General features: G+C 31.3%; 6 protein-coding genes across 6 annotated transcripts; 5 read left to right on the top strand and 1 right to left on the bottom strand.

The window, feature by feature from the left end:
- Positions 1-113: 113 nt before the first annotated feature.
- Positions 114-3,804, top strand: LOC123910100. The gene is made up of 4 exons (XM_045961149.1): positions 114-450; positions 1,071-1,239; positions 2,537-2,801; positions 3,247-3,804. Exons 2-4 carry the CDS (start codon positions 1,071-1,073, stop codon positions 3,563-3,565), a joined length of 753 nt encoding a protein of 250 aa, XP_045817105.1. The 5' UTR covers positions 114-450; the 3' UTR covers positions 3,566-3,804.
- Positions 3,805-4,948: 1,144 nt separating this feature from the next.
- On the bottom strand, positions 4,949-8,465 carry LOC123908254 (DUF21 domain-containing protein At2g14520-like). Its single transcript, XM_045958833.1, has 11 exons — positions 8,089-8,465; positions 7,744-7,820; positions 7,469-7,552; positions 7,258-7,371; positions 7,095-7,181; positions 6,853-6,992; positions 6,649-6,736; positions 6,456-6,529; positions 6,042-6,166; positions 5,524-5,795; positions 4,949-5,216 (listed from the first exon to the last, which is right to left on the bottom strand). Exons 1-11 carry the CDS (start codon positions 8,264-8,266, stop codon positions 5,172-5,174), a joined length of 1,284 nt encoding a protein of 427 aa, XP_045814789.1. The 5' UTR covers positions 8,267-8,465; the 3' UTR covers positions 4,949-5,171.
- A 3,247-nt stretch (positions 8,466-11,712) lies between these two features.
- Positions 11,713-13,559, top strand: LOC123908806 (cytochrome P450 71D11-like). The gene is made up of 2 exons (XM_045959531.1): positions 11,713-12,616; positions 12,776-13,559. The coding sequence occupies exons 1-2, from the start codon at positions 11,735-11,737 to the stop codon at positions 13,397-13,399; spliced, it is 1,506 nt and encodes a 501-aa protein (XP_045815487.1). The 5' UTR covers positions 11,713-11,734; the 3' UTR covers positions 13,400-13,559.
- A 1,427-nt stretch (positions 13,560-14,986) lies between these two features.
- On the top strand, positions 14,987-16,876 carry LOC123908685 (cytochrome P450 71D11-like). Its single transcript, XM_045959399.1, has 2 exons — positions 14,987-15,972; positions 16,159-16,876. Exons 1-2 carry the CDS (start codon positions 15,091-15,093, stop codon positions 16,780-16,782), a joined length of 1,506 nt encoding a protein of 501 aa, XP_045815355.1. The 5' UTR covers positions 14,987-15,090; the 3' UTR covers positions 16,783-16,876.
- A 1,580-nt stretch (positions 16,877-18,456) lies between these two features.
- LOC123908583 (probable pectin methylesterase CGR3) lies at positions 18,457-22,345 on the top strand. Its single transcript, XM_045959258.1, has 7 exons — positions 18,457-18,757; positions 19,601-19,747; positions 19,858-19,897; positions 20,292-20,333; positions 20,756-21,130; positions 21,418-21,473; positions 21,862-22,345. Exons 2-7 carry the CDS (start codon positions 19,625-19,627, stop codon positions 22,012-22,014), a joined length of 789 nt encoding a protein of 262 aa, XP_045815214.1. The 5' UTR covers positions 18,457-18,757; positions 19,601-19,624; the 3' UTR covers positions 22,015-22,345.
- A 3,078-nt stretch (positions 22,346-25,423) lies between these two features.
- LOC123908850 (basic form of pathogenesis-related protein 1-like) lies at positions 25,424-26,022 on the top strand. The gene has a single exon (XM_045959577.1). The coding sequence runs from the start codon at positions 25,473-25,475 to the stop codon at positions 25,962-25,964; it is 492 nt and encodes a 163-aa protein (XP_045815533.1). The 5' UTR covers positions 25,424-25,472; the 3' UTR covers positions 25,965-26,022.
- Positions 26,023-27,886: the final 1,864 nt, after the last annotated feature.

The following is a 27,886-nucleotide window of genomic DNA, read 5'->3' as shown; positions in this document are numbered from 1 at the left end:
GTCAGAAGAAGGAGCATGCTGCAATTGGTCGTAAAGAACAATTATAATGTATTTTTATGCCTTTAAAAATGAAATGTTATATTTATATAATGATGCAATTTTATAGTGATCCCACTACGCAAAACTTCTATGTCCGTCTCTGCACCTCCCAATCTTTAGCTAAAAAGCTTACGAATACGATACAACTCGTTAGCAAGATGATGATGTGGTGTGACCCTTCTCGTATTAAATCCTTAATTTGCTAACATGCTGACCTAGACTCCTCCTAGTTTAGAAACACACGATTTTTTTTTAAATGATAAAAGTCAAATTAAATTTTTTAAAATAAATTTTGTTTTACGCAAATATTAAAAAGTTAAATATATAACGTTTTAATATTTTTGGTACAAAACTGAGTATAATTGAAGAGAATACCGATCCTCCGACGGTGCCGCCGTAGACAGAGCCAAGGTACGCTTCTTTCCGACCAATGTTTTCCCCAATTTTCAATTTGTTTTCATGGATTTCAACTTTTCTATTGTATTTCGCCTCTGATTCTTTCTATCTACAAAATTTTTAGTTTTTATTTAGTTTCACATCTTTCTTTGTTTCAATTTCCACCCTTTATAGCTTTGAATCAGTTCGTATAATGCTAGAATTATAGGGTTTAAGGAATTGTATCATATCTTAGGTTAGCCAATTTTAAATTTTTACCTTTAATTTGGACCCTAATGTGCTATGTAGATGATTATGCTTTATTTGGTTTGAACCCTAATTGGGATTGTGATTGGGATAGGGATACAATCTGAAATGGAGAAAAGTTTTTTTTTTTTTTTTCTCCAGGATTTTTCACTTACAAGTATCTGAATAAAGTCTGATTTTTTTTTTGAATGGCAATAAAAAAGACTGATTTGTAATGGTATTTGTAGAAGTAAGTAGTAATCAGAAGCTTTTAGGGTATTTGACTGATTTTTTGTATTAAGAAGTCTTGGAAGTTTGGATTGGAAGAAGATTTTGTTTCGGAATTTTTGTTTATGTTATCATTTAATCAAAATAGTGTTTTTAACTTTGTTTTTGGCTAATATTATTAGATGGATCTGGAAACTGAAAATAGACTAGCTGCTATGCTTATGAGGGAAGCAGCTGAATTGCGGCGGCAGTCTGAAAAGGAAGGTGTTCTGGCTTATCTTCAAAAGCCTAATGTACGTAGTCGGCCAAATTCACGTTTTCTCACTGCTACTGTACGTGGGGTACAACAAGGTTCTTTCTTACTCACTGTTTTTAGATAGAGTTTGGTTATTATTGTTCTTTATTGTCCTATATTTTATGGGTTTGCTTTTGATACAGGTTTATCGTTGTCTCGTAACTGGAAATATATTTATAGATTTACTAGATCTGTTTTTTGTTGTTGTTATTCTTTGAAAGTTTTGTCATTATATAATAGATGGAAAATATATTTAGAGATCTTTCTTTTGATCTGTTTGGTGAATGCTGGTTATGCTTTTTGAGTGGATCAAATATTTAGATATATTGATATATTGAAGAGAGATTCATAGGACTTTTGGGCTTGTTTCAACTTTTTCTTACTGGTGTCATATAGAGATCATTATGTAGTTCTCACTTTTGGGTTTTATGCAAAAAATCAGTGGTTGGACTTTGTATCCTATATGTCTGCTTGCCGTCCTAGGTACACATCCAGTGCATACCTGGTTTGCTTGCAGTACTTCGATACGAAGTGTATGGGGCTAAAATAAGTGGTGCAATTTTTATGGACAAGTCGGGTAAATATTATGAAATCAGTGATTGAGATTATGGTAAGATACACACATATGGTAAAAACTAGGAAGATGTAGAAATTCAGCCCATTAAATTGTCAATTAACAAAGGGTTATACTTTCACACTTTTCATACTAAGTGCTCCCCTTGTTCAAGTATTTGAGTCATAGGAATGGGAGGGGAATAACTATTCAGTGTTGTCGCTGTTGCAGTTGCCATAGTGGCTGAAATCGTATCAAATCACGGAAGTTGCAGCCACAACTTTGAAGCCCATATGTCATCCTATGGAGTTTTCGGTCTTTGTTTAGAACAAAAGTTTGAAACGGTTGTTTGGTTCTACAGACACATGCTTCTTTGTCATACTCTGGATCTGTCCAGCTACACTTGTACCCCTCCACCTTCTGTTATGATCTTCTTCACGTCCTCTGTCATCTACTACTCTTTTTCATTGCCCTTTTAACTTTGTTCTTTCAGACTATTTTTCTCTCAAGCTTTTGTGTTTAGATTTCTTATTGCTCTCAAACTAGTGTTTTTGAAAATTTTATTACATTTAGAGTAGTCATAACGTCTGTGTAAAGTGCCTGTCATCCCATTATGAAAACTATTCTTGTTTGGTTAGATGGAAGATTTAAAAGAAAAGAACATTTATTTATTGTCAAAGATGAAACTTATTTTCTTGAATGTTTGAGACATGTAAATAAATAACCATTCTCGTCTACATGTTGAGATGATAGTTTATCTACATTAATGAAACTGAATTTCTTTTGGTGCTTTCTACCAGCAAATCGAGCTGTGGAAGTAAATGAAATGTGGCGAGCGCGGCAGAAAGAACTGGAGCTGGATAAACGGGTTACATGCACATCATCAAGAGATAAAAGCAGTGATGACAAAAGGCATAGGGATCATTACTCATCAAGAAGCTCAGGAAGACGTTCCAGGGATGATATAAGCACTAGCGCCTCCACTTCATGCTCAACTAAAAAAGAATACGAGCATACTCCAGAAGGTTTAAGGGATGAAGAGCTTGAGGAGTTTCTACACTCAAGGTGTTATTTCTCTCTTATGCTTTCTGATGTTTTATGTGCATGTATGTATGCCTAACCTGTCGAGTAAATAGACATTTTAGTCATTAAAATTGTAAGGGCCGGTCAATTTAGTCCCTCGAATTTACGAAATAGCAAATTAGGCCACTTGATCAAAATACTTATTTAGTAAGCATTCATCAAAACCAATAACAGACACACGTGTTGACTTAAATAGTCTTCTGCTGCATCTAAACAAGCATAGAACCTTTAAAATTGTGGTGCCAAATTTGAGAAAAGACAAAGTTGATTGAAACTTTTCAAATTTTAAGGGACTAAATTGCTATTTTGCAAATTTGAGGGACTAAATCGATCAACTCTTGCAATTTGAAGGACTACAATGTCTATTTACTCATAATTTATCTCTCTTCAATTACTTTAGTGCTGAGGAAACTCCATTTTGGTGCAGGAAGAAGCGAGGCAGAGGTGCTATTGGTCCAAGGATGGATGAAACTGGGCCTTACCTTCCTCTAAATCCTGATGAAGAACCTTGTACTAGTCCAGATGTAAGGGAACGTCGTGCTGTTTATGGTCCGCCTAGGCCTTCATCGTTGCAGTCATATGAATTTTCTGAGGACGAGCTTCATGAAGAAAAACGGAAAAAGAGTAAAAAGTCGCATAAAAGCCACTTGGACAAGGGGCATTCTAAGAAGCACAAGTCCAAAGAGAAATCTAAGCATAAGAAAAAGAAAAGGGAAGAGAAAAGAAGTAAACATCATCATCGATAAGGCTATTCTGTAATCTGATATATTCTCAAAGTTGGATGAAACTAATGTTTATGTATTGTAGAAATGGTTTCTGTAACATCAAATGCAATTCCTGTTGGAGATATTAATTCTCTTAGCTATAGTATGCAGGTGCTTCTTAATTAATTCCATTTTGGAATCTCAAAATCATGGCTTGAACAAAACTTACAAGAAATAATTGTACAAAACTCAATTTAGATTTTAGACACAATTTTTTACCATATTAGCATTGTCAATAGATGATGGATAAAATATTCCCTCATGTCATGTTAGTTACTTCAACATCAAGTTATAATCACCAGGTACCATTGTCACGTTGGTTTCGACATATATATGCTTTTTAACTTCTATTTTTTTAAAAATTAGAAAACTTGAGATGTTTTAAAATTAGTAGGACAGCATATGCTGAATTTATGCCAAGTCCAAGTACATTCCAACAATGCTAAGTACATGTTATAGGGAATATATTCTGGCATATGCCTTTTGCATGACCATATAGTTGTTATCAAATACTATATTTTTTAATTATATATACAGTGTTAAAATATTTAACGAGAATTTGCTGCCCATTTGAGTTCTACAAAACTCAAAAGATTAATTACTACAGTTTTGCGTGCAAAATACTCGAGTTACACAAAACTACTCAAATTAGTTTTTTATGTTAAAAAACGTCAACAATGTTCGACAAAATCGGTTTGTAATTAAGGTGAGGGTTACCTCCGTCTTCATTCTTCAAGACTTATCTCATTCAATATGAAATTTTTAACACGCTGATTATATCCCGTTTTAAGAATAGTTTCTACAATTCGACACGGAGACATTTGGACTGTTTTGGGTGACAAAACAAAGCCATGATCGAAGTCTACATAACCATGTTTGTCCAATTGTTTTTGTCAATTAGTATCATGCATGATGTTCCCAAATTTGTTACGTATCTATCAGTATCAAATCCGTATGATCACATAGTGTATGTTTGGTTTCAATTCTGGAGCATCCAGAATTGATTCTGGACGTGTAGAATTGATTCTGACTTGTTTGGTTTCTCAAAAGTAGAATTGATTCTGCCTCCAGAATTGATTCTACTTGAAGCTAGAAATCGTAGCTTCTGATTCTAGAATTGATTTTTACACTCAAATTTTTTGTTCAACTCACTTTTTCATGAATATATCCAAACATAAACCACTTCAGCTTAAAATCAATTTTGGCCAGAATCAATTTTACAGAATCAATTCTGCCAAAATCAATTCTCTCCGTCGCAAAACCAAACACACGCATAATAGATTTTCTGGCATGCCTAGTTGCCTTGTAATAAAAAATTGATGCTGATGTATTACCCAAAATTGAAAATAATTTGATGCAAACATGTTACAATAATAACAAATGCTTTCCCCATCATTACTACTTTTTACAAGGAATAATGGCTAACTAGTCACAATTCCAAATCCTATACGCACCACCATATCCCCTAACATCTTTTCTGATTATATATGTAATTGAATTAATTAATCCAATTAATTTATATATAAATCTAGATACAAAACAAAAAAAGGAGAATCAAAAGTAGCTAAGTTTTATTTAGAGATCATTGTTATGAGTCTTCAAACTGATGATCTGTCTCATCAAAGATTTCCTCCTACACAAAAGTTAAAGAATATGGTATCAATTAATGTCTCTTCAAGATTTCAAGAGTTAAATAAAATTGTTTAAAATTGAATAATTAATTGCTAAGTTACACTTTTGACCCCTTATTTTCACAAACTTGCGATGTATCAGTCACTTTTCGCATGTGCTTTGACATAGTCAAAATTAGTAAGAGACAGTTTTTTGCAAAATGGACTAAAGTTATGAGGCCAAAAGTGCTATTAAGAAAATTAAAGAGCCAAAATCCAAAGTTTATGAAAATTATGGACCAAAAGTGCAATTTAACCGTAATTAATTACCTGCAAAAGCTCTTCAATTACATCTTCCATTGTAATTATTCCAACAGCTTCTTCTTTTTCAGGTAGCTTTGGAATTGAATTTCCATCAATTTCCAAAATATCTGAGTATATATTTTGTGACCATTTTTTGCTCCTAGAACTAGTACTCATACTTGAATTACTTGCATTTGGTAAGCTTTTCCTCTTATGAAGTTGCATCTTGTTTTTTAACATTTTCTCTTGTTGAGGAGTCTTCTCCACATCAATAGTCACCTTCACATCTCTTACTGAATCTATTTCACAAACATAATACCGAAAAAATAGGTGAATACTCCGATACATATCTTATTTGAATATGTATCGATATACCGTCAAAGTGGATTATTCTGATAGACACATAATCAGTGAAAATTAATAAATATTATTTATAAACGTATCAAAATTATTCATTTGAACGATATATCTATACATATCAATGTCAGCAAAAGATAATACTCCCATAAATTAACTTCATTTATAGCATTCATGTGCTTAATTACCACTGCCATTAATATTGGAAGTTTGTTGCCCTGTCTTGTCAAAATGTCTCACAACAACAGCCATGTGACTATGGCCCTTTTGGAATTCATTCAATATATCATAAAGTGGCATCATTTCTGGAACCCTGTCAATATATGTAATCATTTTTAAATTTGGAATTTCTATACAAAAAAAAAATATATAAATGCATATAATCCTATTTCACCACATAAATTTTTTAGAAGATATTTTAGAAAATAATATAACAAAGTGACACAATGATTGAAAATGACCAGCTGCATGTATAAAAAATTTTACACCAACTAATAGTATATATACTAATTACACAAAAAATTAATTAAAATAATATATATAAATAAAATTTTAATAGCTTAATATAGTGCTATTTAATTTTATAGTACAAAATAAAATACCTTGGTATTTTGCGTATGGTCACACTTTTCACAGGTACTTCTTCTTCTGGGTCAATAGTTAACAAATTCTTGATCTAAAATTAGGAAGCATGCATTAAAAATTAAAACAAAAGTAATGAGCAATGATAAGAAATGATCATAACAAATACAAATTTTGCTTGATTAAATAAAAATAGCACATTTTAATGTATACCAGGATAAGTCCAATGATATTTGTAGGCTCCTCATAATAAACAGGGACTCTACTATGTCCTTTCTCCAATATTAGAGTCATCAATTCCCTGCTTAATATTAATATAGAGGCATTAACTTAATTTGATAACAAAAAATTGTATGAAATTAAAAAAAAAAATCTATCTAGCTTAAAATTTATAAATTATTGTGACACATGACTTACCTATCAAGTTTTGAATTAATATCAATGGAAAATATTTCATTTATAGGACTCATGGCATCACCAGCAGTTTTCTCAGAGAGTTCAAGTGCCCCAGCAATGATAGTTGTTTCATCATGTGTTAGTTCACCACCTTTTCCAGCCTAATCCAAACATATTAAGAACCATAATGTGAAAAAATTAAGGGACCAAAATTATTAGTCTCTGAAATTGCTCAAAGTAACGTTGCGCACTGTGATACATACCTCGTTACCATGTAAATCTACAAGTGTTTTCAACTCGGCTCTGCGGAAAAGGGCTTCATGTCGATGCCCCAACAAATAATCCAACAACTGAATAATTAAGACATAAAAATTAAATATGGTCTAGGTTGATTAAAAAAATATGTTTAGAATGTGTATGTATCACCTTGCTAATTGGATAAGCAACAGGAAGACATATCCATACAAGAACACGAACAGCTGGAGCGACTGTTGCACCGATCGTTAAACCATACCGAGAACAAACTGATTGAGGAATAATCTTTGAAAAATAAAAGAAAAAAATGAATGTAAGTAACTTGTTACATGCAATATATATTTAATTCAACATGTAATTATGAAAAGAAAAAATTTCTAACCTCACCAAACAGAAGAATTAATGTAACAGAAATTAGGATAGCACCCCAAGCAACAACAAGACTATCAAGAAAAATTGGAAGTGCCTGAAAAAAAATCAAAAGCCCTATCCAATTATATTTAGCTTCATCCCTAAGGTGTCAGCACAGTCGTAAAAGTTTAGTCATACAATCTTAAGGTATCGAGGTGTCAAATGGTTATTTCAATTAGAATTTGTCTATCTCAATTTGTACAAAATAAAATAAAAAATTAACACATGATTATGATGTACATGTACCTCCATAGCTGCAGCATTGCAAATTAGAAGAGTGCAAAGCAGTAAATGTTGATTTCTTACAACAGGCAATATTTTCTCTGTCACAACAAAAAACACGGGTTAAGTTTATATCAACTGAGTTAAGTTTATAGGGAACTTCATTGTCTTTGACTTATAGAGTACATAAAAATTAACCGTAAATATTCTTAAAATCAGGTGAATTTGACTAAATCACAGTTTTTTACTAAAATCACAGGTAGCACACTGTAATTATGTCAAACTCGCAGTGAAATCAAACAAATAAACACATAAACATAAGAACAATAAAGAAAAGAAAACATGATGAATATACGTATAGAACAGTACCAGCATGTTTCTTATCCTGAGGGGTACCAGATTTAGCAAGAACTTCAAGATCAACAAGACTCAAAGACATGAGACCTAAAGTAAGCCCTGACATCAATCCAGCAAACACAACAAGCAAAACAATTATCACAATTCTTATGAAAAACTCTGTTCCACAACATGTATATTCAACCGCCATTGAAAATCAACAAAGCTGTTCAGAATTCAATTCCCATTAAAGGGTATTCAAATTATGGTAAAAAGATTATTAATTTATTGAATGGAACATGATAGAAGCATGTATGTAGATAGATTTTTCGGTGTTGAATGAGATAGTGTTGTTAAATTTATGCTAACGTTTGTACTCTGTTTTGGTTCTGTTTTGTACTTAGTTTCTATTTTTCACTTTGAGTCGGCATCATTGATAATGAAGCCACCATGGGACCCACCACTTGGCACTTTCTTTTTAAAACTACCATGTGTGTTTGCTTTGGATTATGCCGATTTAGGTCATTTCATAATTTTCATCTCATGCAAAAATACTATACTAGTGTAAAAGTTTTGATTCTTGATATATTCCTTTTAGTTGATATAACATGAATTTATAATTCATTCATATACATGGTTTTATACACACATTAGTATATCTTATGAGAGACAAAGACAAAGTTACTTATATGGTTATCAACTTAGGGCTCGTTTGGAATAACTTATTTTTGAGCTTATGCAAACAACTTATACATAAGCTAAAAAATAAGCTAATCCAGAAGAGCCTTTAATTTGAAAAGTGAAATTAGTTGTAGATCTTTAAAATTTGTTAATCATTTAGTTTAGGATTTGATTTCTTACTCAATTTTTTATCTGTGTATGGAAAAGATATTTGTGGACTAGTCTTAGGAGTTGTGGGTGAATTTTTTTCAATATCAATAAAAATGGAAAAGAAATTCTATGAACTATTGAGCTGTTTGGAGGGAATTCCACTCGGTTGGATCAAAATATATTGAATAATTAAACGTGACTTTCACATCATATTTTTACTTAAAACTTTAAAATATTAGATTTATGAATCTCTCACTTGTATGTTGTTCAACATCAACTATTTCAAAATCAATGTGAGACTCACTTAACCCACATTTGATATATCTCAACACGAACAAACTAACAACGTTTAAGTTAATTGTATAAAATGGCAAAATACTTACAACTAATGTGACAAAATCAAAGTGACGGGAATATTCATGCTTCCAAATTTGCAACGTTCATAACCTAGTAATTAATTGAATTAATAATTGATCGAAGTTGATTTGTCAATCTGAATCTAATGAACACCACGACAAAATAGAAAATCAAATAACATCGTACCAAGATGATAAATCAAACAACGTCATACCAAGATGACGAAATCAAGAGGAGAAAAAAAAACATTAGTCTATATAAAAACCACTTATTTAAATTAAAAGAATAAAAAAATATGCACATTATGATTTGAAGTCTAAATGACTCAAAACCACTTGAAGAAGAGAAAACTCCAAGAAAATGCAGAGCTTTATCTCATTAATCTTCTTTTTTTCTTCTTTCTTCATGTGTGCTTAGTGCTTAAGTATGCTATCCTCTCTTGAAGAACTTAAGCGCATCTCCTAGTTTAGTTTTCGCTTTTCAGTTTGTTGGTAAATGATTATGTGTTGATGTTGGAGTGAAACTATTTTTGTACTCTTTTATTTTGTTTGCTTCATATATGATTATTGTGTTGATTTGTCTCAAGGATGGAGTGAAACTAGTGCGTAATATTTTTAAAAATATCAATTTCTTTTTAATATTTTTTAATAATAAATAATTAAATATATATTAATGAGTAAAATTATATACTCCAATCTATATTAATGAGAACAAAAATAAATATCGTGTTGGCCTTTTCCAAGATTGTTGTCACCACCAGGGCCACCACCACCCCCCGCGGCCCCCCTAAAAAAAACTTTTTTGTTGATGCTTAAAAATTTATTTTTTAAAAAAAAAATATGTTTCGAAATTTAACAAGGGCAAAAAAGTTTTTTTTAAAGGGGAGAAAGAAAATAAAAGAGTCTTTGGGGGGGGGGGGGGGGGGGGGGGGGCTGCATAGGAAACAATTAGGCCCAATATCTAAAACATCATTTCACGTGTATTATGTTTAGGGCTCTTACTTTTTATGCACCTCACACATACACAAAAAAACAAATCCTAAAATCTTCTAAACAAAAATATAAATTTTAATCCTAATGTTATATTATTTAAAAGATAAATTTAAAATCTTCAAAAGATATTTAAGTCTATTATTTTCAACATTTTTTTTTCATTGATGTTTTTTATTTATTAAAGTTAGATGTTATATATTCAAGCTTATTTATTTATTATATTTAGTTGTAAAATAATAAGCTTGAGGGTCAAATTAGTTAAAAGTGTGAAAGAAATAATAATACAACGATTATAATTTATTCTATTGATCATATACTGGATAAATATATCAAAGATTTTTTTTTTTAATTAATTGTTAGTATGTTAATTGGGTTAATAGGGAGGGAAGTGTAAACTCTATTTTTTTTGTTGGTTTTGTTTTGTTTTTTAATAGCAAATTATTAGTATGGTAATATTTGTACATCTTGTCATAATTTAAACGCTTAACCTCAAACTCCTTTAACCCTAGCTCAATTAGTCAACCAGATGAGCCATCCCACCCAAATAATACACTATAGTGAGATAAAGGGAGTAGATAAATTCCTATTATAATTTTAGAGACCATATTATTTATTTATTTATTTTTAAACCCTTAAATTTAGCCTTGGTATTATACTTTAAAGTCATCCATGTGTATATGATGATGATATGATTCCTTCCTTAATTTGTGTTAGATCGAAAATTCAACTAAATTATAGAATAAAGACGGTTGTATTAATTCAACCGTACATCATGATCGAAGTTTAATTAATCTTAATATATGCTACTAGTTTGCTTTCAATTAGTATAAAAATAAGAAAAGTTAGTATTATCAGTTTTTTGTTTTGTTTTTGAAAGTGATGTTTATAATTAATAAATTAAATAAATGGGAGGAAAGAACTATAGAGAATAATGGAAAAAAAAAGTCAACTTGTTAGCACTCTCTACCTCCATAAAAGTTATGTATTTAATTCTAATTTTTTCTTTATATTTAAGATTGGAGATTTTATTACACAAGAATAATTGTATATTATAATACCAATAATGAATTGGTCAAAGCGATAAAAATCTTGGTCTCCTTAAGCATGTGGTCGGGGGTTCGATTCTTGGTTTATGTGTACCGAGAAAATTCAATTGAGATGAGAGAACTCACCTTGTGTGCCCACATAATTTCGTACCAAGATCATGGTATCCCCAAAATAATTGTATATTATAATTTATAAAAATTTGAAAGTAATAGACGAAGATTAATCATCACTAACGATGGTTAAAATTTTGTACTAATATCATGGTATAAAAAAAAATTGTATATTATAATTTATAAAAATTTGAAAGTGATAGTTATAATTTATAAAATAAATAAATGTGATGAAAGCAATATAGGAAATAATGGGGAAAAGTCAACTTGTTAGGCACTCCCTCCATAAATTTAGATTGAGATCATAACTCCTCATTCATCCAACAAAACTATACTTTCCTAATGGATACTAATTTCTTATGGTTCTCAATCTTTTTGAGTCTTATAATTTTGATCCTAACTACGGCAAAAAGAATAAAAAGTAGTAACAAAAATACCTCAAATCTTCCTCCTGGACCTTGGAAGCTACCAATTTTTGGAAGCATACATCACCTAATTGGCTCATTACCCCATCATAGAATGAGAGAATTGTCCCAAAAATATGGTCCAATCATGCACCTACAACTTGGAGAGACTACAACCATAGTTATTTCTTCTAAAGAAATTGCCAAAGAAGTGTTAAAAACCAATGATGTCACATTTTCTCAAAGACCTCGATTTATTGGTGCAGAAATTGTTTCTTATGGTTGCACTAGCATTGCCTTTTCACCCTATGGAGATTATTGGAGGCAACTAAGAAAAATATGCACAATGGAACTATTGAGTGCTAAACGTGTGAAATCATTTCAATCAATTAGGGAGGAAGAAGTGTCAAATTTAATAAAATATATTTCTCTAAACACTGGTTCTACTATTAACCTCACTCATAAAATTGTATCTATGTCATATAATATAGTTTCAAGATCAGCATTTGGTGATAAATGCAAGGAGCAAGAAGCATATGTCATGTTCATCAAGGAAACTTTAAAGGTGGCTGAGAGTTTCAGTATCTCTAATTTGTTTCCCTCCCAACATTGGCTACATGTGGTTAGTGGAACAGTGCATAGATTGAAGAAACTTCATAGAACTGGTGATATGATTCTTGAAAACATCATCAACGAAGCAAAAACAAAGATTGGTGGAGATGGATGTCTTTTGTCCTATCTTTTGAGCCTCAATGATCATGCATCTTCTAACTTTGATGGATTTCATTTGACTATCAACAACGTTAAAGCCATTATTCAGGTTAACTATTAAGTGTCATGTTTGTGTTTTACATCTGTTTCTTTTTAAGTGTCGTTTTAGAATATTTTTTTTGTTCATATTTTCTGAACTTGAACCATCCATTCGGAGATGAATGATATTATTTTACACTTGCTTCATGAGATCTCACTCATCATGCAGGATATTATTGTTGGTGGAACTGAGTCATCATCTACAACTTTGGTATGGGCTTTTTCAGAAATGATGAAAAATCCAAGAGTACTAAAAAAAGCTCAAGCAGAAGTTAGACAAGTTTTTGAAAGCATCGGATATATTGATGAAATGGCCCTTAAAGAATTGAAATATCTAAAAGCAGTGATTAAAGAAACCTTAAGATGTCACCCTCCTGGTCCTCTACTACTTCCGAGAGCATGTATCGAAACGTGTGAGATTAGTGGATATACAATACCAGCTGGAACACAAGTGCTTGTGAATGCATGGGCAATTGGAAGTGACCAAAAGTACTGGAATGAAGGAGAAAAGTTTTATCCAGAGAGGTTCATGGATTGTTCAATTGATTACAAAGGGTCTAATTTTGAATTCATACCTTTTGGTGCAGGAAGGAGAATATGTCCGGGCATGTTATTTGCTGAACCTACTATAGAACTTCCTCTCGCACAATTGTTGTACTATTTTGATTGGAAACTTCCCCATGAAACTAATCAAGAAAGTTTTGACATGACTGAATCCTTTGGTGCTTCGGTGAAAAGGAAAAGTGAACTATTTGTAATTCCAGTTCTTTACAATCATGTACCTCTTGAATAAGAGTTAGTTTCATTAAGATGATGTATTAATTTGTATTACGTTTTCCATCTTATAATTCAGTTTGGAATCTGCAGGAAGAACAATAAATTTAAATTATCTATCTTTGATTTTAAATGTATCAATCAATTACATAATTTCACTTTGCACTTTTTTATTGGCACCACTGCTCTAAATTAAACAAATGTATGCTAGCATCGATGACTCAACAATGCCTCCACATCTTACCATCATGATCAAAGTCAACGTAACATATGTGAGTATGTGACAATTAAATGAAACATATTTTTTTATTCTCCTTTTCCAAGAAAATTAGTCCTCGTAATTAACCGTTCAATCTTAAGATAAATAAATTTTTTAAAGAATTGTTTTTTACATAATTTAATTCAGATTTTTCTAAACAATTTATTTTAAGGGAAAAACTAAAATGTGTCATAAGGGCACATGTTAGTAATTCAAAAAAGGAAATATTTTATCATAATTAATGCATTTACTTTCCTTTTTAAAGTTGATCACGAATTAATTACACAAAATTTAAGAAAATATTTCTACTTTTGGATTCTTAACATGTGTCCTTAGAACACATGTTAGCAAGACCCTTATTTTAAAGGATCACATTAATCACTTAATTAATAATACACTTTAAAATTTATAACAATATGATGATATGATTCGCTTGTATAAAAAAAAATTAAATTGATACAGGACAATATTATAAATGAGACACTATAGTGAGACAAAGGGAGTAGATATAGATACAATCCTACTATTTTTTTTACAGGAAGATACAAACTTAGGGCTCATTTGGATTATCTTATTTTTGAGTTTATGCAAATAACTTATGTAATTTTTATGTATTATTATAAGTTTGTCAATATAATTTATGATAAAATAGCTTATAAAAATACAATTTTCACTAGTGTGAACTTATAAAAATAGCATAAAACTTAATTTATATTACATAAGTTTGCATAAGCTCAAAAATAAGTTAATTCAAACTGGCCCCTATTCCTACTATAATTTTAGAGACCGTATTTTTTTTTAAACCCTTAAATTTAGCCTGGTCATCCATGTGTTATGTATGATGATATGATTCCTTCCTTAATTTGTATTAGATCTAAAATTCAACTAAATTATAGAATAAAGACAGTTGTATTAATTAAACCGTACATCATGATCGAAGTTTAATTAATCTTATTATACTACTACTTTGCTTTCAATTTTAGAAATAAGTAAGTATTATAGCTTATATTTTTTTTTGAAAGTGATAGTTATAATTTATAAAGTAAATAATTGGGATGAAAGAACTACATAGAATAATGACAAAAAAAGAAAAAAAAAGTCAACTTGTTAGCACTCTCTATTTTTTGTCCACCACATATTTTACGACACAAAATTTGTTCAATATATTTTTTGAACAACTTGAACCCATAGCTAACAAGTAAAACGGACTTGTTCCCAAATCACGGGACTGAGACGCATCACCTAATTTGTTCAATACCTTAATTATTTGTTATGTGTTGTTATGTCGTGTATTATTATACACGTTATGTCTGATACTTATATTTTGCACATAAAACAGATCCATATACAAAATAATGAAAAGATAAAAAGTCAACTTGTAAGAACCCTCTACCTCCATAAATTTGGATTGAGATAAGTCCTCATTCATCCAACAACACTATCCTTTCCTAATGGAGACTAATTTCTTATGGTTCTCTATCTTTATGAGTCTTATAATTTTGATCCTAACTATGGCAAAGAGAATAAAAAGTAGTAAGAAAATTACCTCAAATCTTCCTCCTGGGCCTTGGAAGTTACCAATTTTTGGAAGCATACATCACCTAATAGGCTCCTTACCCCACCATAAAATGAGAGAATTGTCTCAAAAATATGGTCCAATCATGCACCTACAACTTGGAGAGACTACAACCATAGTGATTTCTTCTAAAGAAATTGCCAAAGAGGTATTGAAAATCAATGATGTTTCATTTTCTCAAAGACCTAGATTACTTGGCTCAGAAATTATTACTTATGGTTGCACTAACATTGCTTTTGCACCCTATGGAGATTATTGGAGGCAACTAAGAAAAATATGCACATTAGAGCTATTGAGTGCTAAACGTGTGAAATCATTTCAATCAATTAGGGAAGAAGAGGTGTCAAATTTAATAAGAAATATTTCTCTAAACACTGGATCTACTATTAATCTCACTCATGAAATTTTATCTATGTCATATAATATAGTTTCTAGGTCAGCTTTTGGTGATAAATGCAAGGAGCAAGAAACATATATTATTTTCATGAAGGAACTTTTAAAGGTGGCTGAGAGTTTTAGTGTCACTAATTTGTTTCCCTCCCAACATTGGCTACATGTGATTAGTGGAATGGAGAATAAATTGTTGAACTATCATAGAACTGGTGATATGATTCTTGAAAAGATTATCAACAAAGCAAAAACAAAGATTGGTGGAGATGGAAGTCTTTTGTCCTATCTTTTGAGCCTCAATGATCATGGATCTCCAAACTTTGATGGATTTCATTTGACTATCAACAACATTAAAGCCATTATTCAGGTTAACTATTACCCCGCTATCTTATTTTTAAGTGTCATATTTGTGTTTTGCATACTTCATCTGTTTTTTTTTTAAGTGTCGTTTTAGAAGAAATTTTTTGTTCATATTTTCTGAACTTGAACTTCCATTCGGAGATGAATGATATTATTTTACACTTTCTTCATGAGATCTCACTCACCTGTGCAGGATCTTACTATTACTGGAACTGATACATCATCTACAACTATGGAATGGGCTTTTTCAGAAATGATGAAAAATTCAAGAGTACTAAAAAAAGCTCAAGAAGAAGTTAGACAAGTTTTTAAAACCAGAGGATATATTGATGAAATGACCCTTAAAGAATTGAAATATCTAAAAGCAGTGATTAAAGAAACCTTAAGATTTCACCCTCCTGGTCCTCTACTACTTCCGAGAGAGTGTATCGAAACATGTGAGATTAGTGGATACACAATACCAGCCGGAGCACAAGTGTTTCTGAATGCATGGGCAATTGGAAGAGACCAAAAGTATTGGATTGACGGAGAAAAGTTTTATCCAGAGAGGTTCATGGATTGTTCAATTGATTACAAAGGGTCCGATTTTGAGTTCTTACCTTTTGGTGCCGGAAGGAGAATGTGTCCAGGTATCTTGTTTGCTGAACCTAATATAGAACTTCCTCTCGCACAAATGTTGTACTATTTTGATTGGAAACTTCCCAATGGAACTAGTCATGAAAGTTTCGATATGACTGAATCCTTTGGCGCTACGGTGAAAAGGAAAAGTGAACTATTTGTAATTCCAGTTATTTACAATCATGTACCTCTTGAATAAGATTTAGTTTCAATGTAACGTTTCCATCTTATTATTTAGTTTGGAGTCTTGAACAATGAACTATAAATTTAATTTTTCTACCTTTGCATATTGATTTTTGAATGTATGTATCAATTGATTACATTATTTTCACTTTGCACTTTGTTATTGTTTAGTGGATATAACATTCTTACTAGCTTCTCATTTGCATAGCAATATAAGGGAAGTTGTGGTAGGGTGTTATCAACTTTGAGATGGGTGTAATGAGAATTAGAACTCACATTCATATATTGAATTATAGTATATTCACATATTGAAGAAATTAGATCAAAAAATTGTGTACTTGGGGTTGAGAGGGATTGATTGGTCCATGTCATTCCCAATTTTTTGGCTACTAGTTGTTGATTTTGTTCATTAGTAACATTTTTTTTATTTTTCTAACTTTTTGTTTCCCATAAGTATTAATTTTCTTCCCCAATATGTAAAATCCAAATGGTCTTCTTCCCATCGAACCATCATATTCATCCACCGTTTACTCAAGCTAAAATTTGCATCCAATTTACCCTTTAACAAAACACCACAATTCAACTCATAATCTACCCTTTAACCTTTAACATTTCGGTAGGTTAAATATGTTAATTTAGTGTTTATGATGAGAGCTAATTGACGTCTTTGAACTCATCCTCAATCCCTTTAGACTAAATTAAGAGCAAATATAGCCATATAGGCGTGAATCCTGAAACGTGCACTTTGTTTCCAGCACTCTCTATTTTTCTAAATTTAATGGTTGTTGATTAACAAAAAAGAATAGTGTAGAAGAGAGAGAAAAACAAAAGTGAATGGCTAAGATAAAAGGGTTTAAGAGGATCCAAATCCATATATTCCTGTAAGAATTGATGTATCTAGAGTTGGTAGTAACTTTTGGTGTATAGTTAATGCAAAACTTGAGAGGTCTAGTGGTGAAATTTCCTGCATTAATTTTTTAATGCAGTTTCACGCTGTGTTAAATTAGGATTGTCCGATCTAATCTGAATGGTTCAGATTAATTTGTATTGATTTTATATAGATGTAATATGAACCGATCGATCCGAAATGGACAGATGAGATCTAAAACAGCGTGTAACTTTCTCAGGACAAATAAATTAAATTTTACTATCACTATTTGTAAGCAATTTTTTTTGTTAAGTAGTCTGCCTAATGGCTAGAAAATATGTTATTTTTCAGTTTTAAAATTCGGTTTGAAAATAATAGCAACTGTGAATTTATCGGCCAAGTCGCGGTTCGATACGCTCTCTTTAAGACGTTTCACGGCACTACCCAAGTTGTGCAAGGTAGACTATCAACCGTGAAGTCCCCAGGATAAAACAGCCAATTCAAGCGAAATACCGTTAACTACTGCACTGTAGAAAACGGTCAGAAAAACACCTCCGATGGTTACTACGAACCAGTCTAGATTGATATACGAATATCAATTCGAAGTGGTAAACCACTTTCTCTGAAACAACAAGAGAATAAATTTAGAAATAAGAATATTGAGAGAGAGAAGAGAGTTGCAGTTTTTAACGTGAAAAATGGCTATATTTGCTAACTTGTTCAACAATGTTCCAACAAAATATACCTTAAAATGAATAATAAGTAGAGTATTCTAGAACTCGGACTAAAAACATATAGTGCAATGTTCATACCAGCCGAGTTAACCTCGGGGGACTTTTTAATCGGGGGACTTTTTAATCTAAACATGTGGCGTCGGTGCGTGTGAACCTCTTTCGGGTTGAAGTCCAACCAACCCAACATGCTACGATATTGCATAGAAATCTAATTTTGTTTGTTTGAGAGTGTGTGTGTGTGACAGTGTGCATAGCATAAGCATATAATAAAGCAAAAAAGATCTGTGCTTGAATCTATCTCCACTTTAATTACGCGGCTTGAGTCTTTCTCTGTCACTCACACTCACCGCTCATTCACTGTAAGATCAGATCTGAACTCATCTATTAAGGTAACCATTTTGTTTCTCCTCTTCATCTTCTTGCATTCTATTCTATGCATTCAAGATTACGTTTTTCATTTCAAATCTTTATCATTTATGCATATTTACTTCCTTCAACTAAAACCTCTTTCTGGGGTTAGTTTCTTGTGATCGATTTGGTAGCTTTTTTTATTTTTATTTTTAATAAATAAGTAATGGGTTTGTCGTAATGTAATTGTATTGTGCTAAGATATCTTAAAATAGCTTCAACAACTTGCTAGGTAATGTGTTTGATGAGAAAAACTTAAAATTCTCTATTTTGATATATGGAACTTGATGCTATTGTTTGTGAATTATTTTCCTGTGTGTTAGTAGTTAGTACTTTGTTTCACTTTGTATTGCTCTGGATTTAATTGGAAACCATGGAGGGATCTGGATTTCGCGCAATTTATTGATCTTGGTTGTCCAATCTCAAATCAACGGTGAAGATTATTTAGTGAAGATATAATGTAACCTAAATGATCTCGAATCAATGGCCAAGATCAAGTAATTGCGTGTAAATGTGTGATTTTTTAAGCATAGGGAATCTGGGTCCGGGCCAGTAGTTGTTCGTAGAGATGACACGGGATTCTGGTTCGAAGTATATAGTCTCTTGAGTTAATAACTGATTGTGCTATGAGCTGTGAGTCCTTTGAGTTAGTGACATTGTGTTTAAGAGAAATTTATCTATAATAAAGCTACTTAGGCATAGTAGATATTTACTTTGACACAAGTCAAAGTAATGAGTGGAAAACACTTGATGAAATATAAAAGGAGAAACTATATTATTTTTTGAAATGCTAAAATTGAATTTGTTGCTAAAACATGTGCTAGGTCTGAAGTCTCATTGCTGTTATCATGTCAAGGAGGCCAGTGAATCCTTCCCGTCGGATAGGTGATGGTGGAAGTTTACCATTTGTGGCCTCTATCCAGTCTAAATCTCAGAATTCTCCCCTGTTATCTATCGGGCTTGTTATTCTGGTATATTATAGTCTTTTCAGTTTATTTTGTCCGATATATTCTTCCCTAATTTCTATTAAGTATCAACCCATCGGCACAATTAATGAACTGTTTTTTTGCTAAATTTTCAGGGTGCGATTCTTCTGATTGGTTATTGTTACAGCAATTCAGGTTTGTAATCAATCTGTTAACCTTAAAGTCTGGAAGTTTTGCAAAAAAAATGGATTTTTACCAAAGAATAAAACAACGATTTTGAATTTGGCACTCTCTTTCATATGCCAAACATTAAACTTTTGACTGTTTCTTAGTCCTGAATATTTTGCAACTTCCTCGGGTTTAATAATCTACGATCCAGTCTTTTGTTTATGACGACTTAGGAGCATGAGTACTCAAAACAAATACAGTCAATGTAGTTAAATAATAGAGGAATACAAATGAAAATTTATTTGCATCATCATGTAGATCCATAGATCTTGCACCAGCCTCATCATAGAACCTAGCTCATATTGCTTTTAAAATTCTAATGATGCTGATGTTGACTTTGATTTGTTTGGTTACGTGGCAGGTGGAGCTAGCAATGATTTTAAGGATCTGAGTAAACTTGAAGGTACAAAAATCTATCAATTTGTTATTTGAAAATCTTATGCTTTCAAAATATTTCCCACATAAGAAAGCTTGGGAGGTAACTGTGGTACTGGATTGTATTAGTGTCTTATTTTCTCTTACTTTTTTGGTAACGTTTTCGACGTCTCCTTTAATATTTTACTTCATTGATTCAACCAACATGCACAAAATGAGGTTATTTGTTGTCTCGACAATGGACATAGTTTTCACTATATAGGTGGTGTATTGTGTACATACTACTTATTCGGACTTTGATGTTACTGTATCATAACCTGTAATTATTAATCTCTTGTTTGTATGATTAGTCGGTAGAAGCTAGTTGGCATTTATTGTAGAACTGTTATTTCAAATTGTGAATATTGAAAATTTTGTTGCAATTAAAACAGCTCGAGTGTGTGTTTGCAGGTGGTTCATCATGTACATCAGAAGTACTACAAGCATTGCCCATTTTGAAGAAAGCATATGGCGACAGCATGCGTAAGGTTTTGCATGTTGGCCCTGACTCTTGTTCTGTGGTATCTAGTTTGTATGAAGAAGATGATACTGAGGCTTGGGGAATAGAACCGTACGAATTAGATGATGTCAGTGCAAAGTGCAAAAGTCTTGTACGCAAGGGCATTGTGCGTGTGGCTGACTTGAAGTTTTCTCTACCTTACCGCGCAAAGTCATTTCCTCTTGTCATTGTGTCGGATGCATTGGATTACTTATCTCCAAAATACCTGAATAAAACCCTGCCTGAGTTGGTGAGGGTATCTGCTGACGGTGTTGTTATCTTTTCAGGTACCTTCCCTCGTGAATCTTCTGATCTTCTACTTTATGCTTTTGTGTACTGGAACTTAATCTGGACCTGTATTTGTTTTTGGTAATATTTATTTGGATGACTAGGGCGATATTCACCTAGGCAATGCCAGCAAATACTAATAAACTCGTGATCTTAACATTCTGTTACTGATCATGCTATTTTAGTTTTTATTTCTGTTTTATGCAAATCATGTTGAATGTGATAGAAAACCAAGTTTGAGTTCACTTGTGCTTTCTTTGTCCTGATTTCTCATTATCATGCATAGGTTATCCTGGTCAACAAAGAGCTAGAGGTGGAGAAGTGGCCAAATTTGGTCGTCCAGTAAGTGACTATTATTTATTTAGTTTGATGTCTATTTGACAACACGGCATGTAGGCTACTAATAATGATTTCAACTTAAACTTGGAAAATAAGATATTGGTTAGTAAAGGCACTTTTAAAAATAGAGGAGTGCTAGCAACGTACTCTCTAACACTCTATCTATAATTGAGTAAATTCACATGATTCCCACTAAAGAGTAGGGACCATAATGGATTCTACCCAATCATTCAATAAGTGTTCGAAACAGAGTGTTAGAGAGTATGTTGGTAGTACTTCTCAGCTAAGCATAGTGAGTATTTTTCCTGAAAATAATGGGAAGATAAGTCATTAACTAACTAGTGTTGTTCCATGTTACTCCCTTTGGGATCTAATGTTGCCTTTTATGAAGGCCAAATTGCGGAGCTCGTCTTGGTGGATAAGGTTTTTCGTTCAAACAAGTTTAGAAGAAAATGAAACTGCTGGAAAGAAGTTTGAACAGGCTTCAACCAAGAAGGCGTACGCACCAGCTTGCCAAGTTTTCCACCTTAAATCATACTCTTGAAATTTTTACTGTCTTGTTTTAAACTTGACTTTATGGTAAGAAACCATACTGATGACGCTCACACCTTGAGCACCCGAAGGGTAAAAGTTCCATACATTATATTGAAAATATAGTCTTGTTTGATCCGAACTTGACAAGATATTAGGTTAAATTATGTACTTTATTTACACTACCTTTGTAAACTATTTTGTGTTGATAGTTTTTTTCATGTTTTCATAGCAGCTCTATGTTTCTATAATATTTATTAGTTTAGGAAATTACTATTTTCACATTATGTATGACTTATACAATTCATTTTAAATTTATTTGAGGCACCTCATATTATTATAAAGCTTCTGTTCTGTTGCTTCTAAATGTAGAACAATATTAGGTGAGTTCAAGTATATAGATCAATTGATGTCATAATATGTTGTCATGAATAATATGATTGTTCTAACCATTGATATTTGATAATGATCTCATAGTATAATTTTATCATGTCTTGTAATATTTTATCTTTGTAACAATAAACTCATTTTATTTGCAACTAGTGGTGTGAAAGATTTGCCTAAAACTACAAGTTTGCGCCAACTATTAACTTTGAGCCCTTGTCTTTTTGTTTTTGGTATCGAATTCATGCAAGAGATGTTATGGTGCATCTTCTTTGAGAATGATACAAATAAAAAGTTATTTGTATTCATTTTAATGTAAACAAGGTGATGATCAAATGTTCGGATGTTAATTTCCAAACGACTAATTTTTTCACAATTTGGGTTGATAGTTTTTTTTTTGTTGACCAACTTTGGGTTGAGAGAATTTCTTCCGGTGTTCCTGTGTTTCTCGTGCGTCCTTCTCGTTTTCATTTTTATTTTTTATGCTACTTAGGTAACATATGTTATTAAAATGAGAAATTTGATAAAAACACCTCAAACATGAAATTTTCAACATGAAATTTTCAAAATTTTATGCGTTTGTTGCTTAAGTAACGTCATGTATAGTGGACTTAAACTAGTTAAGTAGAGCGGAAGGGGTATTTTGGTATTTTTAAGGGGCACAAAAAGCTTCTTTTTTTTTTATGTTGAAAAGAAGCTCTCTTGGGTTGATAGCCTTTTTTTTAAAGTAAACTTTATGGTTATGGACATTTTTGGATGGTATAAATATTACTGTATATGGATTTAATTTCTTTATATATATACATATATACGGTGTAAATTTTCTTTACACGTGCATGGAATCAAATCACCCCATGTAAATTTTGGTTGAGATACTTTAGGAATTAACTAATAAAAGTGGTGTTATTTATGGTATAATTTAATTGAATATATGTGTAAAAAAAAATTACAGCATCGGTATATACCAATTAATTCCATACTATTATATAAGTGGTGCATACATTGATGGTGTTAAACACTATTTTGCTCATGTATACAATTAAATCATACCATAGCCTCACTTTTATAGATTAATTTTCAAAATATTTCCTCAAGTATATGGACTTAGTCCACCGAAATTGACACCAGGAAAAATCGAACTTGAGACTTTGAGAGGAGCATACTCCAAGGACCCAAGTCAACACCACTTGACCAATGTCGCCTCACTTTCTTGATATGACATGACAAAATTATAGTTGATTATTAGATAATCGTGTAAAACTATTTTACACCGTCGGTACATCTCCATTAAACTCATATCAATAAACATTTAGGCCATTTTTGTTTGACTAAGCCATTTCATTTTTATATCATTAAAGATTTCCGTTAATATCGTTTGAACGCAAATTGTGGATGAAATGGTACTTCATATGTCAAATTTAATTACAAAATTAAAAGGTACATGTACAAGAAAGTTCACATGTCCTTATGACGTTAGTAGGCACCACATTTTTCATAGACTAAGGAATAATCTTGTTCATAACAAACAAACCTGAAAGCAAAGCTTCAACAGAAATTTCACATAACTGGGGTATCCGAGATTCGAATCTTGGCTTCGATACACATGATAGTGTGATATTTCTATCAATTGAGTTAAAGACCGTTTCACCCCACTTTAATCAAGTTGGTGAAGAAAAAATTGTGGTTTCCCAATTTTGTCACCCCTAATTTTGCTGCTTTTAAAAAAAGCTTCCGAAATTTGTGGCTAGAAGTAATTGAAAAAACATGTGAAATGTTAGGTTCTTCTACACACAATTTCTAGATTCATATGTCTGTTTTTTTTATTGGACTCTTTTGCTAGATTAATCTCAAGCGTATACGTATTATCAAATAAATGAAGTCATGCTTACTAGAGTACTAATTTATAAGAATGTAGACAGTCACATGGGTTTACTATTACTAGACGTCGACTGAATAAATCACTTATTAGTAAAATTTACAGATTATGCAAAAAGAAAACAAAAAAGAACCTGCTTGAATTTATTGAATTCTAGGGACAATTATTTTGCACATAAAATTAACTAAGACAACAAGTCATTTAATTTTATTTACTAAAATATATATTTTTCTGAAGCAATTTACTAAGAATGAAGTTATTTGCCGATAGTGTCTCAAATATTATTTCTATAAGAATGTATATAATTCAAAAAATTAAGAAGCTCTAGTAAAAAAGAGAGAGACGTTGGAGTTTCAAAAATGTTTAAGTAAAATAGAGTTGAATTAATTTCTTACTTAGATTTGAAAATTAATTTTCATATAAATATTTTTTTTGAACAAGTCAAAATAATTTTCACATAAATATGAAAATATAAAAATAGGTTTATATTATTATTTTTATTTTAACGGTAACATGTCACTATTGGTGACCGTCGATCACCTATTTTATCATCTTTGAGGCTTCGACTACCACTTCTGGCAGTACCGATCAACGTTTAACACTACTCCAACAACATCCGATCACTAATGACCACCATTCTAATAGTCGTCTGCTGCCACTTCTGACAATTATTACTTTCAACCACTATTATTAAAATTATTACTAAATATATTTATAATCATTTAAATCATTTTATTTTTTAAAAAAATAATATATGTTTGACAAAAAAACTTCTAATATTTTTAATGTTGTGTGTTTCAAATGAATGGTAGAATGATACACATGTAAGATCAGATAAGATAACATATATAAGGTAAAGTTGGGAACTAATATTGAAATGAATCAAGATGCTATCAAAAAAGACAAAAAAAAATGAAATGAATGTTAAGGGAAGATATATATCAAATAATTATATTTACCATTATATATTATTTTTTTACTTAATATATACATTTTTATTAATAATACTTCTCTCTTTATATATATTTTTTCCAAATAATCCAATAGCCAATAGAGCTAAAATTGGTTTATTAGAAAATTTAGATATTTTAAATTCTTTGCTTTCTACGGCTTTATGTGCTCCACACACATCTCTTTTGCTATAAGTACCCCCTCAAATATACATTCCTTCACTCACCAAATTTTAACAATCAAGAACAACAACTAAAATAATGAGTTCTCAAAATCATATAATCTTATCCATTGTTTTCTTCATTTGCTCAACCCTATGTTGCATAAATATTTCTTTAGCACAAAACTCCCCTCAAGATTACCTTGATGTACATAATCAAGCTAGAAAAGATGTTCATGTTGGTCCACTCCAATGGGACAATACCCTTGAAACCTATGCTCAAGATTATGCCAACAAAAGAATCAAAGATTGTGAACTTGAACACTCAATGGGTCAATATGGTGAAAACCTTGCTGAGGGTTATGGTGAAATGAATGGTACGGATGCAGTGAAATTTTGGTTAACTGAAAAGCCTAATTATGATTATCATTCAAACTCTTGTGTCAATGATGAGTGTTTGCATTATACTCAAATTGTTTGGCGTGATACGGTTCATCTTGGTTGTGCTAAATCTAAATGTAAGAATGGTTGGGTTTTTGTTATTTGTAGTTATTCACCACCCGGTAATGTTGATGGACAACGACCTTATTGATTGTATTTTATTATTCTAAGAAAATAAATTAACTATATATTATCATGATGTTGCTTAATTGTATTGTTTTCTCTCATTAAGTTGTTAGTAAAATTATAATAATCAGAAAGTATAATGTATATGTACATCCTTATTACATGTCTAAAAAAATGTACATCCTTACATATATATAAGATCCAGTAAGAATGATTTCTTACGTTAAAATAATAGGAACAGTTAATCTTGTAAGAACGATTCCTTATAAGTGAGGAGTTGGGGTTCGAACCCCGATCATGACGTCCGACTTAACAATTTTAACATTTTTTTACTATAAGAAAATAGTGTTTTAGTGGGCCTAGGCCCCGTTAAATACCAAAAAAAAATAGTGTTTTAGTGGAAATGCAAAACGGACGCTAACATACAAAAAATGAACGCCAGAAGCCATTTAGCGTCCAAAAATGTGACGACAGTAAAAACTTTGATGTACAATACCGTCCATGTTTGACACTAATTAGCATTAAAAGAAATTGATGCTAAAATGGATGCTAAATGTGGTTCCAAAATTACGCTAATTAATTAGCGTTAACTAGTTGTGGACGCTAAAAGCTTATAATTTAAATTGGTTAACATTCCAACAGACTTAAAACGTCTTGTTTTTTTATTAAAAAAAAAAATCTGCTTTTTCTCCTTACATATATGCATAACCAAAATTTTGTGCACAACCATAATTTTATACAAATTCATACTAGTGTAGTGAAGAAACTAGCTTGCAAATACCCTAAATTAATGTTTAAGGAAAATTGAATCATGCTCATTTAATAGTCCAAAATATGCAAACATTGTAATCTGACCAACCACACTCTAACATACACTTAGCTCTTCCGAACAATTAATGATCGAAGAGAGAAAGAATCGTCTTAATCATCTTGATGTGACATCGGTTAGGCGCTCGTCATAGAAAGAACTCATTAATCACCTAAGCTCAATGTTTTAGTTCGACAAGGAATATTTTAAAACCAACCAATTAACTAACCAAATATTTTATATGTACTTGGCTGATGCTCTTGTACAAACATGCATGATTGGGTTATTCGCAAATAAGATTAGGAAGTTGTGAGATGCCCAAATGGGTTCACGGGCCATTATTTATAATAATGCCAATCGATACTCTCTTTCCATATAACGCCAACTCTTTTTTTTTTAAGGTTTAACTAGTGTATTAAATTCCTGAAATTCATTTTTAAATAAGTCTCAATTCTAAAAAATTTATAATTAAACCGCGGATTTCATTATCAACGATGAATCGGTTAAGAATCTTAGTTTCTTTAAGCATGTGGTCAGAGGTTCGATTCTTGACTAAAAAAAATTACTGATTTTGTTAGTAATATAAAAAAAAAATATTAGACTAAAAAGTTTGTAAAATGATCTTTAAATGTTTAAATAATTTGTAATCAACTTTTGAATTAAGAATCCAAATGCAAATTATTAAAAAAATTACCAATGATATTTTCGTATATCACTCTCTCAGCCGGCTGATTGATAGGAATTCCACTGGTTCAATGCTTTTGTCTTTGGTTAACAGTTAAATTAAATTTTTTTTTTATTTGCTTATAAAAAAAATACTTTTATAAACTAATTAAAATGTCTCTTATTAATTTAATAACTTTAGCATTTACCAATACTCTGTTGGAAATTTTATTTTATGAAAATTTGATCAATCAACAATGAATTGATTTAACTGGCAAGAGTTTTTAACCTCTTAATAAAAATCTTAATGTAATTAAAAATTTAAAACGTTATTAACAAAATAGTCAAAAAAATTCAAGAGTTTTATGTTTGCACATATATACACGGGCAGCAGCAACACAAATGATGATCTACTCAAATTACATTAGTATTTAATTATTTTTTGTTATGATGATATTTGTACGAAGTTTCTACCA

This window comes from Trifolium pratense, linkage group LG2 (genome assembly GCF_020283565.1).
Source record: "Trifolium pratense cultivar HEN17-A07 linkage group LG2, ARS_RC_1.1, whole genome shotgun sequence".
Classification (NCBI taxonomy): Eukaryota; Viridiplantae; Streptophyta; class Magnoliopsida; order Fabales; family Fabaceae; genus Trifolium; species Trifolium pratense.
This window is presented reverse-complemented; position numbering and strand designations above follow the sequence as displayed.

Excerpts from the sequence above, each read along its gene's own strand:
- LOC123910100 (XM_045961149.1), top strand. The coding sequence starts at position 1,071 with ATGGATCTGGAAACTGAAAATAGACTAGCTGCTATGCTTATGAGGGAA. Across the intron at positions 1,240-2,536 it reads TGTACGTGGGGTACAACAAG|CAAATCGAGCTGTGGAAGTA; the intron begins GTTCTTTCTTAC and ends GCTTTCTACCAG. Across the intron at positions 2,802-3,246 it reads GAGGAGTTTCTACACTCAAG|GAAGAAGCGAGGCAGAGGTG; the intron begins GTGTTATTTCTC and ends ATTTTGGTGCAG.
- LOC123908254 (XM_045958833.1), bottom strand. The coding sequence starts at position 8,266 with ATGGCGGTTGAATATACATGTTGTGGAACAGAGTTTTTCATAAGAATT. Across the intron at positions 7,182-7,257 it reads TTGCTTATCCAATTAGCAAG|TTGTTGGATTATTTGTTGGG; the intron begins GTGATACATACA and ends TTAATTATTCAG. Across the intron at positions 5,217-5,523 it reads TAATTGAAGAGCTTTTGCAG|GAGGAAATCTTTGATGAGAC; the intron begins GTAATTAATTAC and ends ACTTTTGTGTAG.
- LOC123908806 (XM_045959531.1), top strand. The coding sequence starts at position 11,735 with ATGGATACTAATTTCTTATGGTTCTCAATCTTTTTGAGTCTTATAATT. Across the intron at positions 12,617-12,775 it reads ACGTTAAAGCCATTATTCAG|GATATTATTGTTGGTGGAAC; the intron begins GTTAACTATTAA and ends CTCATCATGCAG.
- LOC123908685 (XM_045959399.1), top strand. The coding sequence starts at position 15,091 with ATGGAGACTAATTTCTTATGGTTCTCTATCTTTATGAGTCTTATAATT. Across the intron at positions 15,973-16,158 it reads ACATTAAAGCCATTATTCAG|GATCTTACTATTACTGGAAC; the intron begins GTTAACTATTAC and ends TCACCTGTGCAG.
- LOC123908583 (XM_045959258.1), top strand. The coding sequence starts at position 19,625 with ATGTCAAGGAGGCCAGTGAATCCTTCCCGTCGGATAGGTGATGGTGGA. Across the intron at positions 19,898-20,291 it reads TTATTGTTACAGCAATTCAG|GTGGAGCTAGCAATGATTTT; the intron begins GTTTGTAATCAA and ends GTTACGTGGCAG. Across the intron at positions 21,474-21,861 it reads TGGCCAAATTTGGTCGTCCA|GCCAAATTGCGGAGCTCGTC; the intron begins GTAAGTGACTAT and ends CCTTTTATGAAG.
- LOC123908850 (XM_045959577.1), top strand. The coding sequence starts at position 25,473 with ATGAGTTCTCAAAATCATATAATCTTATCCATTGTTTTCTTCATTTGC.